The sequence below is a fragment of the Cherax quadricarinatus genome, chromosome 68 (assembly GCF_038502225.1).
Source record: "Cherax quadricarinatus isolate ZL_2023a chromosome 68, ASM3850222v1, whole genome shotgun sequence".
Taxonomy (NCBI): domain Eukaryota; kingdom Metazoa; phylum Arthropoda; class Malacostraca; order Decapoda; family Parastacidae; genus Cherax; species Cherax quadricarinatus.
This window is the reverse complement of record NC_091359.1, coordinates 14,434,390-14,449,398: the sequence shown is the minus strand read 5'-3', so window position 1 is coordinate 14,449,398 and position 15,009 is coordinate 14,434,390. Positions and strand designations below refer to the sequence as shown.

General features: G+C 44.5%; 1 protein-coding gene across 7 annotated transcripts in view; it reads right to left on the bottom strand.

Annotated features, from left to right (window-relative positions):
- Nucleotides 1-3,210, bottom strand: part of LOC128697742 (uncharacterized) — a 47,028-nt gene extending 43,818 nt beyond the window's left edge. Inside the window, exon 1 of one of the 7 annotated variants that reach the window (XM_053789622.2) lies at nt 2,673-3,210. Coding sequence is in view for 2 of the 7 variants with exons in the window: in XM_053789620.2 (XP_053645595.1) it covers nt 2,352-2,399 (48 nt within the window). In the remaining 5 variants the exon portion in view is untranslated. The other 6 variants (XM_053789621.2, XM_053789620.2, XM_053789619.2 and 3 more) reach the window with 6 other exon arrangements.
- Between the last annotated feature and the right edge of the window lie 11,799 nt (nt 3,211-15,009).

The following is a 15,009-nucleotide window of genomic DNA, read 5'->3' as shown; positions in this document are numbered from 1 at the left end:
TAATGACAGTAAATTACTTTAATTATTATTATTGTTATTACTGTGGTTATGGGAAGCGCTAAACAAGTAAGGGTTATACAGCGCCTGGGTAAATGAGGTCAGCCAATTTTGATCCAGGAAAGGAGAGTGTAACTCCAATTCCTCGCATCAAGAGTCCGTCAGCAGAATCCAGGCATATTTTCCCCAATAAAGAATTAGTTACTGTTAGGTGAACAGGGGCACCTATTTACAGCAAAGGGAATAGAAGCACCTATTTACTGCAAGGAAACAGATGCACCTATTTATTGCTAGGTGAACAGGCGCACCTATTTACTGCTGGGTGAACAGGGTCAGCTATTTACTGCTGGGTGAATAGGGGCACCTATTTACTGCTAGAACAGGGGTACCTATTTCCTTTTAGGTAAACAGGGGCACCTAGTTACTGCTAGGTGAACAGGGGAACCTATTTCCTGCTAGGTGAACAGGTGCATCCATTTACTGCTAGATTAACAATGTACCTATTTGCTACTAGATGAACACAAACACATATTTACTGCTAGGCGAACAAGGGCACCTATTTACTACTAAGAGAATAAGGGCACCTATTTACTGCTAAGAGAACAAGTGCATCTATTTACTGTTAAATGAACAGATGCACCTATTTACTGCTAGGTGAAAAAGGGAGCCTATTTACTGCTAGGTGAACAAAGCACCTATTTATTAATAAGTAAACAAGGGCACCTATTTACTAATAAGTGAACAATGGCCCCTATTTACTGCTTGGTGAACAAGGGCACCTGTTTACTGCTAGATAAAAGCACATATATTTACTTCTATGTGAACAGGTGTACCTATTTACTACTAGGTGAGAGAAGCACCTGTTTACTGCTAGGTTAGCAAATACCTATTTACTGCTAGGGAAAAAACTATTTGCTGCTAGGTGAACAAAGCACCTATTTTCTGCTAGATGACTAGAGTACCCATTTGAACAAGGGCATCTGTTTCCTGCTGGGTGAATAATGGCACCTATTTACTGCTAGGTGAACAAGGGCACCTATTTATTGCTAGATGAACAAAGCACTCATTTACTGCTGGGTGAACAATGGTACCTGTTTACTGATATGTGAAAAGGGCACCTATTTACTGTTAGGTGAACAAAAATACCTATTTACTGCTAGGCGAACAAAAACACCTATTTACTACTAGGTGAACAAGGGTACCTGTTTACTGCTATGTGAACAATAGCATCTATTTACTGTTAGGTGAAAAAAATACCTATTTGCTGCTGGGTGAACAAGGGTACCTGTTTACTATGTGAACAAGGGCACCTATTTACTGTTATGTGAACAAAAATACCTATTTACTGCTAGGTGAACAAGGGCACCTATTTACTGCTGGGTGAACGAGGGAAGTAGGGGCTAGGAAACTTGTCCCATACATCTGTACCCGCCTCGGGAATCGAACCTGACCTTTTTCGATTGTGACTCCAAAGCTCTCGTATGTGCTACCAACACCTCACAACACAAGACCTAGGTGCTACTAGTACCTCACAACACAAGACCTAGGTGCTACCAGCTCCTCACAACACAAGACCTAGGTGCTACCAGCACCCCACAAGACCTAGGTGCTACTAGCACCTCACAAGATCTAGGTGCTACCAGCACCTCACAATACAAAGTCTAGGTGCTAATAGCACTTTACAAGACCTAGGTACTACCAGCACCTCACAATACCAAGGTGCTTCCAGCACCTCACAAGACCTAGGTGCTACTAGCACCACGCTATACTGGGCGTAGGTACACTAGCATCAGTCACCTTATTATCTTATCACCTGGGTCTCGACAGTGATAACCTATCAGTGTGTCGGTAGTGAAGCGCTCTAGTTCCAAGGAATTAGAGCTTCTCTTCCTCGGATCTAACTTGATTATCTCTTATTTCTCCACGAATGCAATAATAATAATAATAATAATAATAATAATAATAATAATAATAATAATAATAATAATAATAATATAGCAATAATAATAATAATAATAATAATAATAATAATAATAATAATAATAATAATAATAATAATAAAATGATAATAATAATAATAATAATAATAATAATAATAATATAGCAATAATAATAATAATAATAATAATAATAATAATAATAATAATAATAATAATAATAATAATAATAATATAGCAATAATAATAATAATAATAATAATAATAATAATAATAATAATAATAATAATAATAATAATAATAAAAGGCACAATCCACCATTACTAGCAATTCTCTGTTACTTTAATGTAATTAGCGTCATTAAAGGTAATAGAAATAGTTTTTTACGTTAATTGTGCCATAGTCATCTATACTAACCCAGACTATCGCAGCTGTTACTATTGTTGATAGGGAGTGAATCATCATTGTGAGAGCCTCCAGAGACTCAAGCGTCTTATATTTCGACACTTGAGCGTAATTGCGTTGTAATAAAGATCTATGCTATTTGTTGTATGTATGTTTTCTGTGTTCTTGTAGTGTTCAGTGGCTCTCCTACCTTCTACTGCTGGGGTCTCTTGTAGACATCCAGACACGGTAGTGTTGATAATGCAACTGATACTACTACCCCTACTACAACTACTTCCACAACAACTACTATTACTACTACTACTAATAATAATAATTAATAATAATACTTACCTCTCCTATTTTGTGGTATTATCAACAACTGTTCTCTCTACTACCTTTCTTTGTGTTATCCCTCTTTCACACCTGTTTTCTGCCCTACTCCCTAATTTCTCACTCGTGTTTTGATTAAGGCCCGAGACCGAAACCACTTGATAATGGTCTAGGACTGGCCAAAACGTCGCTTAGGGTTTCCAAAGTGTGGGCTTTACGTGGGGCAGGAACAGTTCAAGTGAAGCCCGTGGCTATAAGGACGAGTGGAAGCCGAGAAACGTAAACGTCTATACACGAGCTGGTCCAGTTGACAGCCTGGGTTGAAAACACCTGTGGTGGTGATAGTCACCGGAGATGGGGACTGGAGGGGAGGGTGGGGCGGTTGTAAGAAAGCACATGTATGCACAAGGGGCCTCACCTGTGTGTGTATGTGTGTGTGTGTGTGTGTGTATGTGTGTGTGTGTGTGTGGAGCACCACGGGCAGTGGACGCCGAAGCTACTGACGCTAGCACCAAGCTCTTGCCTTCTATCAGAATCAATACCAGACTGAGGGGCCGCTAGCGTCCCCACCCAGAAGCAGCAGCAGCAGCAGCAGCAGCAGCAGCAGCAGTAGCAGCGCAGTAGCAGCGCAGTAGCAGCGCAACAGCAGCGCAATAGCAGCAGCACCAGCAGAAACAGTAGCAAAAGCAGTAGTTGCGATAGCAGCAGCCTCCCTCCCGACTCCTAATAATGGAACGTTTCTGGGAGAGGAAGGGGTGGTAGGCACCTTGATGCTAGTGAGGGTTCTTGATGCGGGGAGCTGATGCTACCCTGCCAACCCTTGGGCACCACGTCAGGGTACCTTGTGTCCTAACCATAAACCGAAGATCGACTGATAACTTCCATAATCCATTTGCAACCATAAACAATCTGAATACGCAGCCTTTGTTCCTCACGTCCACAATATTTGGTTGACAGAAGCAAGAGTCTCCATAGAAGACATAGTAATAATAATAATAATAATAATAATAATAATAATAATAATAATAATAATAATAATAATAATAATAATAATAATAATCTTTATTTCTACAAGTAGATGTACGACGTATACACGACTACCTGACATACTATATAGAAAGCCCCTTGTTATGTAGAGCATTTCGGGGAAATTAGGTTAATTTTGTCTCCAGTAGCTCGATCACCAGCAGTTCGACCCGGAGTTCGAATCTCCTATACGTCTGGATAACATTAGGACGCGTTTCCATAAGACACCTGCTGTCCATGTTTACCAATCAGTAAAATAGGTAACTGGGTGTTAGTAGACTGGTGTGGGTCGCATCCTGGGACAAAACTGACCTAATTTGCCCGGAATGCTCAGCATAACAAGGGACTTTCTATATAGTAGTACGTCATTGATGTCAGCTAGACCTGTATACCTTGTACATGTACTTGTAGAAATATATTATTATTATTGGAATGCGATCCACAGCAGTCAACTAACACCCAAGTACCTATTTACTACTAAGTGAACAGTGACAGCAGGTGTCTTAAGTAAACACGCCCTAATGTTTCCACCTGTACCGAGGATCGAACCACGGGCTTTAATGTGTGAGTTGAGTGCGCTACCAACCCAGCTACGGGACACATAGCAACCAAGAATTAAGTCTTGGTGATGCATCAATGCTCGGCGTCAGTTTTTGAAGGGGTGATGGCGGCGGGACGTGCTGCCACAGTCATCAATATTTGACAAGTGACAGTCGGTCTTGTCGGAGGTTTGACGGACTTTTTAGCTTGGAGACATGACGGCCCAGGCTTTACATACATCAGTGTCTTGTATCAACTTAAGCTACATCAACGTGGACCATATCAACTTACATCAACTTAAACTATATCAGCTTAAACTACATCAATTTGGACTACATCAACTTAAACTATATCAGCTTAAACTACATCAACTTGGACTACATCAACTTATACTACATCAACTTGGATTACATCAACTTATATACTACATCACATGACGAGTCTGCTTATGTATATACAAAATCACTTGTTTCTTGATTTCATATATATATATATATATATATATATATATATATATATATATATATATATATATATATATATATATATATATATATATATATATATATATATATATATATATATATATATATATATATGTATATATATAGAATGTGTATGTGTGTGTGTGTGTGTGTGTGTGTGTGTGTGTGTGTGTGTGTGTGTGTGTGTGTGTGTGTGTGTGTGTGTGTGTGTGTGTGTGTGTGTGCCTGTGTGTGCATGTGTGCATGTACTCACCTATATGTGATTGCAGGGATCGATTCATAGCTCCTGTCCCTGTATCATCGCTGATCGCTCCTAGGTCCACTCTCTCCCTGCTCCAGTAGCTTTATCACACCTCTTCTTAAAGCTATGTATGGATCCTTCCTCCACCACACCACTCTCCAGATTGTTCCACTTACTGACAACTCTAAGACTGAAGAAATACTTCCTAAAATCTGAGTTTTCAGTTTCCAGTTGTGACCCTCGTTACTGTGTCACATCTGAGTTTTCAGTTTCCAGTTGTGACCCTCGTTACTGTGTCACATCTGAGTTTTCAGTTTCCAGTTGTGACCCTCGTTACTGTGTCACATCTGAGTTTTCAGTTTCCAGTTGTGACCCTCGTTACTGTGTCACATCTGAGTTTTCAGTTTCCAGTTGTGACCCTCGTTACTGTGTCACATCTGAGTTTTCAGTTTCCAGTTGTGACCCTCGTTACTGTGTTACATCTGAGTTTTCAGTTTCTAGTTGTGACCCTCGTTACTGTGTCACATCTGAGTTTTCAGTTTCCAGTTGTGACCCTCGTTACTGTGTCACATCTGAGTTTTCAGTTTCCAGTTGTGACCCTCGTTACTGTGTTACATCTGAGTTTTCAGTTTCCAGTTGTGACCCTCGTTACTGTGTCACATCTGAGTTTTCAGTTTCCAGTTGTGACCCTCGTTACTGTGTCACATCTGTATAAAACATTTCGTCATTATCCTACTTTTCGATTAGTCTCAGTATTTCATATATCGTTAACATGTCCCCTCTATCATTCCTCTCCTCCAATTTCGTCAAGTTGATTTCCCTTAACCTGTCATCGTATGACATAGCCCTTCTCTCCGGGACTAGTCTTGTTGCAAACCTTTGCATTTTCTCTAAATTCTTAACGTGCTTGACGAGGTGTGGGTTCCATGCTGGTGCTGCTTATCCCAATATGGGTCTGAAGTACACGGTGTATAGTGTCTTGAATGAGTCCTTATTTAGGAGTCGAAACGCTGTTCTTAGGTTTGCCAGGCACCCATATGCTGCAGCAGTTATTTTGTGCGCCTAAGAAGTGCTCGGTTGGATATTCACCCCACAATCCTTTTCCTGAGTGAGGTTTGCAGCCTTTGGCCCCCTAGACTGCGTTCCGTCTGCAGTCTTTTTTGACCTTCCCAATCTCCATGACTGTTCTTGGTGGGATTAAACCCCAGGAGCCAGTTGCTGGACGAAGATTACAGCCTGTACAGGCCCCTACCTAATGCTCGTCTGTTTGAATTCTCCGAAATTGGCTTCACATCGTCTACAAACAAGGCCACTCTGAATCTGTACCGTCCGTCATGTCATTCACATATATCAGAAACAGCACCAGCCCAAAGACTGACCCTTGTGGAACCCCGATAGTCACAGGCGCAAACTCTGACACCTCGTCACGCAACATCACTCATTTTTTTTCCTTCCTGACAGGTACTCTCTGATCTACTGCAGTACCTTTCCTGTTATTCCTGCCTGCTCCTCTAACTTTGCAGTAAGGCACAAAAGATTAGTGCAAACTTTGCACTAATATCTTGTGCCTTCTTACAGTCCAAGAAAATGCAGTCTACCCATCCCTCTCTCACCTGTTTTACTTCTCTTACCTTGTCCTAAAACTCCATTAGGTTTGTGACACAGGATTTCTCCTTCCCTGAAACCGTGCTGGTTATCGTGGATAAGCTCATTCCATTCTATGTACTCCACCACTCTTCTGATAATCTTCTCCACGACTTTGCATACATTTGGGACTACATTTGCTGTCTTCCATACCTCAGGTAGTCGCCCTGTTTCGATAGATGTGTTGAAGATTGTTGTTAGTTGCACACATAGCACCTCTGCTCAGTCTCTCACGATCCACGGTGAAATGTTGTCCGGTCCCGCTGCCTTTGAGGTATTTAGTGTGTGTGTGTGTGTGTGTGTGTGTGTGTGTGTGTGTGTGTGTGTGTGTTTATGTGTGTGTGTGTATGTGTGTGTGTGTGTGTGTGTGTGTGTGTGTGTGTGTGTGCGTGCGTGCATGTGTTTGTGTGTGTGTGTGTGTGTATGTGTGTGTACTCACCTATTTGTACTCACCTATTTGTGGTTGCAGGGGTCGAGTCACAGCTCCTGGCCCCCGCCTCTACGCTGATTGCTACTAGGTCCTCTCTCTCCCTGCCCCATGAGCTCTATCATACCTCGCCTTAAAACTATGTATGGTTCCCGCCTCCACTACGTCACTTTCTAGGCTATTCCACGGCCTGACTACTCTATGACTGAAGAAATACTTCCTAACATCCCTTTGATTCATCTGAGTCTTCAACTTCCAATTGTGACCTCTTGTGTCTGTGTCCCTTCTCTGGAACATCCCGTCTTTGTCCACCTTGTCTATTCCGCGCAGTATTTTATATGTCGTTATCATGTCTCCCCTGACCCTCCTGTCCTCCAGTGTCGTCAGGCCGATTTCCCTCAACCTTTCTTCGTAGGACAATCCCCGTAGCTCTGGGACTAGTCTTGTTGCAAACCTTTGCACTTTCTCTAATTTCTTGTCGTGCTTGACTAGGTGTGTGTGTGTGTGTGTGTGTGTGTGTGTGTGTGTGTGTGTACTCACCTAATTATACTCACCTAATTGTGGTTTCAGGGGTCGAGACTCGGCTCCTGGCCCCGCCTCTTAACTGAGTGCTACTAGGTCCTCTCTCTCCCTGCTCCATGAGCTTTATCATACCTCGTCTTAAAGCTATGTATGGTTCCTGCCTCCACTACCTCACTTGCTAGGCTATTCCACTTCCTGACTACTCTATGACTGAAGAAATACTTCCTAACATCCTTTTGACTCATCTGGGTCTTCAACTTCCAATTGTGACCCCTTGTTTCTGTGTCTCCTCTCTGGAACATCTTGTCTCTGTCCACCTTGTCTATTCCACTCAGTATTTTGTAGGTTGTTATCATGTCTCCCCTAACCCTCCTGTCCTCTAGTGTCGTCAGGCCTATTTCCCTTAACCTTTCTTCGTAGGACATTCCCCTTAGCTCTGGCACTAACCTTGTCACAAACCTTTGCACTTTCTCTAAGTTCTTGACGTGCTTGATCAAGTGTGGGTTCCAAACAGGTGCTGCATACCCCAGCATGGGCCTAACGTACACAGTGTACAGTGTCTCGAACGATTCCTTACTAAGGTATCGGAACGCTATTTTCAGGTTTGCCAGGCGCCCATACGCTGCAGCAGTTATCTGGTTGATATGTGTTTCCGGAGATGTGCTCGGTGTTATACTCACCCCAAGATCTTTCTCCTTGAGTGAGGTTTGTAGTCTTTGGCCACCTAGCCTATATTCCGTCTGCGGTCTTCTTTGCCCTTCCCGAATCTTCATGACTTTGCATTTGGCGGGGTTAAATTCGAGAAGCCAGTTGCTGGCCCAGGTGTCCAGCCTGTCCAGGTCTCTTTGAAGTCCTACCTGATCCTCATCTGATTTAATTCTCCTCATTAACTTCACATCATCTGCGAAGAGGGACACTTCTGAGTCTAACCCTTCCATCATGTCATTCACATATACCAGAAATAGCACTGTTCCTGTGTGTGTGTGTGTGTGTGTGTGTGCGTGTGCGTGTGCGTGTGCGTGTGTGTGTGTGTGTGTGTGTGTGTGTGTGTGTGTGTGTGTGTGTGTGTCTGCGTGTGTGTGTACGCACCAAGTTATACTCACCTAGTTGAGGTTGCAGGGGTCGAGTCCAAGCTCCTGGCCCCGCCTCTTCACTGGTCGCTACTAGGTAACTCTCCCTGAACCGTGAGCTTTATCATACCTCTGCTTAAAGCTATGTATGGATCCTGCTTCCACTACATCGCTTCCCAAACTGTTCCACTTCCTTACTACTCTGTGGCTGAAGAAGTACTTCCTAACATCCCTGTGATTCGTCTGTGTCTTCAACTTCTAACTGTGTCCCCCTGTTGCTGTGTCCTATCTCTGGAACATCCTGTCTTCGTCCACCTTGTCAATTCCTCTCAGTATTTTGTATGCCGTTATCATGTCCCCCCTGTCTTTCCTGTCCTCCAGTGTCGTCAGGTTGATTTCCCGTAACCTCTCCTCGTAGGACATACCTCTTAGCTCTGGGACTAGGCTTGTTGCAAACCTCTGCACTTTCTCTAGTTTCTTTACGTGCTTGGCTAGGTGTGGGTTCCAAACTGGTGCCGCATACTCCAATATGGGCCTAACGTACACGGTGTACAGGGTCCTGAACGATTCCTTATTAAGATGTCGGAATGCTGTTCTGAGGTTTGCTAGGCACCCATATGCTGCAGCAGTTATTTGGTTGATGTGCGCTTCAGAAGATGTGCCTGGTGTTATACTCACCCCAAGATATTTTTTCTTGAGTGAGGTTTGTAGTCTCTGGCCCCCTAGACTGTATTCCGTCTGCGGTCTTCTTTGCCCTTCCCCAATATTCATGACTTTGCACTTGGTGGGGTTGAACTCCAGGAGCCAATTGCTTTACCAGGTCTGCAGCCTGTCCAGATCCCTTTGTAGTTCTGCCTGGTCTTCGATCTAATGAATTCTTCTCATCAACTTCACGTCATCTGCAAACAGGGACACCTCAGAGTCTATTCCTTCCGTCATGTCCACAAATACCAGAAACAGCACTGGTGTGTGTGTGTGTGTGTGTGTGTGTGTGTGTGTGTGTGTGTGTGTGTGTGTGTGTGTGTGTGTGTGTGTGTGTGTGTGTGTGTGTGTGTGTGTGTGTATGTGCGTGTGTGTATGTATGTGTGTGTGTGTACTCACCTAGTTGTGGCTGCAGGGGTTGAGTCACAGCTCCTGGCTCCACCTCGTCACTGTTTGCTACTAGGTCACTCTTCCTGCTCCATAAGCTTTATCATACCTCTTCTTAAAGCTATGTATGGATCCTGCCTCCACTACGTCACTTTCCAGACTATTCAACTTCCTGACAAGTCTGTAACTGAAGAAATACTTCCTAACATCCCTGTGATTCATCTGAGTCTTCAGCTTCGAACTGTGACCCCTTGTTGCTGTGTCCCATCTCTGGAACATCCTGTCTCTGTCCACCTTGTCGATTCCTCTTATTATTTTATATATCGTTATCATATCCCCCCTATCTCTCCTGTCTTGCAGTGTCTCCTCGTAGGACATGCACCTTAGCTCCGGGACTAATCTTGTTGCAAACTTTTGCACTTTCTCTAGTTTCCTTACGTGCTTGGCTAGGTGTGGGTTCCAAACTGATGCTGCATACTCCAATATAGGCCTAACATACACGGTGTACAGGGTCCTGAAGGATTCCTTATTGAGATGTCGGAATGCTGTTCTGAGGTTTGCTAGGCGCCCATATGCTGCAGCAGTTATTTGGTTGATGTGCGCCTCAGGAGATGTGCCTGGTGTTATACTCACCCCAAGATCCTTTTCCATGAGTGAGGTCTGTAGTCTCTGGCCCACTTAAACTGTACTCATTCTGCGGTCTTCTTTGCCCTTTTCCAATTTTCATGACTTTGCACTTGGTGGGGTTGAACTCCAGGAGCCAGTTGATGGATCAGGCCTCCAGTCTGTCCAGATCACTTTCTAGTTCTGCCTGGTCCTCGTCCGATTGAATTCTTCTCATCAACTTCACATCAGGGACACTTCTGAGTCTATTTCTTCCGTCATGTCGTTCAAAAGTACCAGAAACAGCACCGGTCCTAGGACTGACCCCTGTGGAACCCTGCTTGTCAGCGCCCACTCTGACACCTCGCAACGTACCATGACTCTCTGTTGTCTTCCTGACAGGTATTCCCTGATCCATTGTAGTGCCTTCCCTGTTATCCCTGCCTGGTCCTCCAGCTTTCGCACTCTTTTGTGTGGAACTGGGTCAGACGCCTTCTTACAGTCCAAGAAAACGTGATCTACCCACCACTCTCTCTCTCTTGTCTTACTGCTGTCACCCTGTCATAGAACTCCAGTAGGCTTGTGACACAGGATTTCCCGTGCCTGAAACAGTACTGGCTGTCCTTAATGTGTGTGTAAGTGTGTGTATGTACTCACCTAGTTGAGGTTGCAGGGGTCGAGTCCTAGCTCCTGGCCCTAGCCTCTTCACCGGTTGCTACTAGGTCACTCTCCCTGAACCGTGAGCTTTATCATACCTCTGCTTAAAGCTATGTATGGATCCTGTGTACTCACCTAGTTGTACTCACCTAGTTGAGGTTGCAGGGGTCGAGTCCAAGCTCCTGGCCCCGCCTCTTCACTGGTCGCTACTAGGTCACTCTCCCTGAACCATGAGCTTTATCGTACCTCTGCTTAAAGCTATGTATGGATCCTGACTCCACTACATCGCTTCCCAAACTATTCCACTTCCTGACTACTCTGTGGCTGAAGAAATACTTCCTAACATCCCTTTGATTCATCTGTGTCTTCAGCTTCCAACTGTGTCCCCTTGTTACTGTGTCCAGTCTCTGGAACATCCTGTCTTTGTCCACCTTGTCAATTCCTCTCAGTATTTTGTAAGTCGTTATCATGTCCCCCCTATCTCTCCTGTCCTCCAGTGTCGTCAGGTTGATTTCCCTTAACCTCTCCTCATAGGACATACCTCTTAGCTCTGGGACTAGTCTTGTTGCAAACCTTTGCACTTTCTCTAGTTTCTTTACATGCTTGGCTAGGTGTGGGTTCCAAACTGGTGCCGCATTCTCCAATATGGGCCTAACGTACACGGTGTATAGGGTCCTGAACGATTCCTTATTAAGATGTCGGAATGCTGTTCTGAGGTTTGCCAGGCGCCCATATGCTGCAGCAGTTATTTGGTTGATGTGCGCTTCAGGAGATGTGCCTAGACTGTACTCCATCTGCGGTCTTCTTTGCCCTTCCCCAATCCTCATGACTTTGCACTTGGTGGGATTGAACTCCAGGAGCCAGTTGCTGGACCAGGTCTGCAGCCTGTCCAGATCCCTTTGTATTTCTGCCTGGTCTTCGATCTAATGAACTCTTCTCATCAACTTCACGTCATCTGCAAACAGTGACACCTCGGAGTTTATTCCTTCCGTCATGTCGTTCACAAATACCAGAAACAGCACTGGTCCTAGGACTGACCCCTGTGGGACCCCACTTGTCACAGGTGCCCACTCTGACACCTCGCCTCGTACCATTACTCGCTGCTGTCTTCCTGACAAGTATTCCCTGATCCATTGCAGTGCCTTACCTGTTATTCCTGCTTGGTCCTCCAGTTTTTGCACTAATCTCTTGTGTGGTACTGTGTCAAACGCCTTCTTGCAGTCGAAGAAAATGCAATCCACCCACCCCTCTCTCTCTTCTCTTACTGCTGTCACCATGTCATAGAACTCCAGTAGGTTTGTGACACAGGATTTCCCGTCTCTGAAACCATGTTGTCTGCTGGTGATGAGATCATTCCTTTCTAGATGTTCCACCATTCTTCTCCTGACAATCTTTTCCATGATTTTGCATACTATACATGTCAGTGACACTGGTCTGTAGTTTAATGCTTCATGTCTGTCTCCTTTTTTTAAAGATTGGGACTACATTTGCTGTCTTCCATGCCTCAGCCAATCTCCCTGTTTCGATAGATGTATTGAATATTGTTGTTAGGGGTACACATAGCGCCTCTGCTCCCTCTCTCAATACCCATGGAGAGATGTTATCTGGCCCCATTGCCTTTGAGGTATCTAGCTCACTCAGAAGCCTCTTCACTTCTTCCTCGGTTGTGTGCACTGTGTCCAGCACTTGGTGGTGTGCCCCACCTCTCCGTCTTTCTGGAGCCCCTTCTGTCTCCTCTGTGAACACTTCTTTGAATCTCTTGTTGAGTTCCTCACATACTTCACTGTGTGTGTGTGTGTGTGTGTGTGTGTGTGTGTGTGTGTGTGTGTGTGTGTGTGTGTGTGTGTGTGTGTGTGTGTGTGTGTGTGTGTGTGTGTGTGTATGTGTGTGTGTGTGTACTCACCTAGTTGAGGTTGCGGGGGTCGAGTCCGAGTGTGTGTGTATGTGTGTGTGTGTCATTACCTATTTGTGGTTTCAGTGGTCGACTCATAGCTCCTGGCCCCGCCTCTTTACTGTTTGCTACTAGGTCCTCTCTCTCCCTGCTCCATGAGCTTTATCAATCCTCGTCTTAAAACTTTGTATGGTTCTACTCTAGGAAAATTCATACTGGGTGTCGTTTCCAGGAAGACTAACACTTCATGACACCCATAATTGCTTTCAATCATATATATATATATATATATATATATATATATATATATATATATATATATATATATATATATATATATATATATATATATATATATATATATATATATATATATATATATTATACAAGTATTTGACCCCTGTATCTACATATAGCTAAATGTAAGTGAGCACACACACACTGGTGAGATAAATGTACTGTTTACGTTCAATTTATTACCTAGGAATACTCATTAGGTTCACATTGCTTTATACACACAGCTCTATGCTGCTCTGTACGTCTCAAATACCAGTACACCTATCCTGTGCAATGATCAAACTAATATTTATACCTGTTTACCTATAGTGTTGTGAAAACAATGCCAGGGTGACACAACACATTGCCAGGGTGACACAACTCATTGCCAGGGTGACACAACTCATTGCCAGGGTGACACAACTCATTGCCAGGGTGACAAAACACATTGCCAGGGTGACACAACACATTGCCAGGGTGACACAACTCATTGCCAGGGTGACACAACTCATTGCCAGGGTGACAAAACACATTGCCAGGGTGACACAACACATTGCCAGGGTGACACAACACATTCCTAGGGTGACACAACACATTGTCAGGGTGACACAACACATTGCCAGGGTGACACAACACATTGCTACGGTGACACAACACATTGCTAGAGTTACACAACACTTTGCCAGGGTGACACAACACATTGCCAGGGTGACACAACACATTGCCAGGGTGACACAACACATTGCCAGGGTGACACAACACATTGCCAGGGTGACACAACACATTGCCAGGGTGACACAACACATTGCCAGGGTGACACAACACATTGCCAGGGTGACACAACACATTGCCAGGGTGACACAACACATTGCTAGGGTGACACAACACATTGCCAGGGTGACACAACTCATTGCCAGGGTGACACAACTCATTGCCAGGGTGACAAAACACATTGCCAGGGTGACACAACACATTGCCAGGGTGACACAACACATTCCTAGGGTGACACAACACATTGTCAGGGTGACACAACACATTGCCAGGGTGACACAACACATTGCTACGGTGACACAACACATTGCTAGAGTTACACAACACTTTGCCAGGGTGACACAACACATTGCCAGGGTGACACAACACATTGCCAGGGTGACACAACACATTGCCAGGGTGACACAACACATTGCCAGGGTGACACAACACATTGCCAGGGTGACACAACACATTGCCAGGGTGACACAACACATTGCCAGGGTGACACAACACATTGCCAGGGTGACACAACACATTGCCAGGGTGACACAACACATTGCCAGGGTGACACAACACATTGCCAGGGTGACACAACACATTGCTAGGGTGACACAACACATTGCCAGGGTGACACAACACATTGCTAGGGTGACACAACACATTGCTAGGGTGACACAACACATTGCCAGGGTGACACAACACATTGCCAGGGTGACACAACACATTGCCAGGGTGACACAACACATTGCCAGGGTGACACAACACATTGCTAGGGTGACACAACACATTGCCAGGGTGACACAACACATTGCTAGGGTGACACAACACATTGCCAGGGTGACACAACACATTGCTACGGTGACACAACACATTGCTAGAGTTACACAACACTTTGCCAGGGTAACACAACACATTGCCAGGGTAACACAACACATTGCTAGGGTGACACAGCACATTGCTAGGGTGACACAACACATTGCTAGGGTGACACAACACATTGCCAGGGTAGCACAACATATTGCTAGGGTAACACAGCACATTGCCAGGGTGACACAACACATTGCCAGGGTGACACAACACATTGCTAGGGTGACACAACACATTGCCAGGGTAGCACAACATATTGCTAGGGTA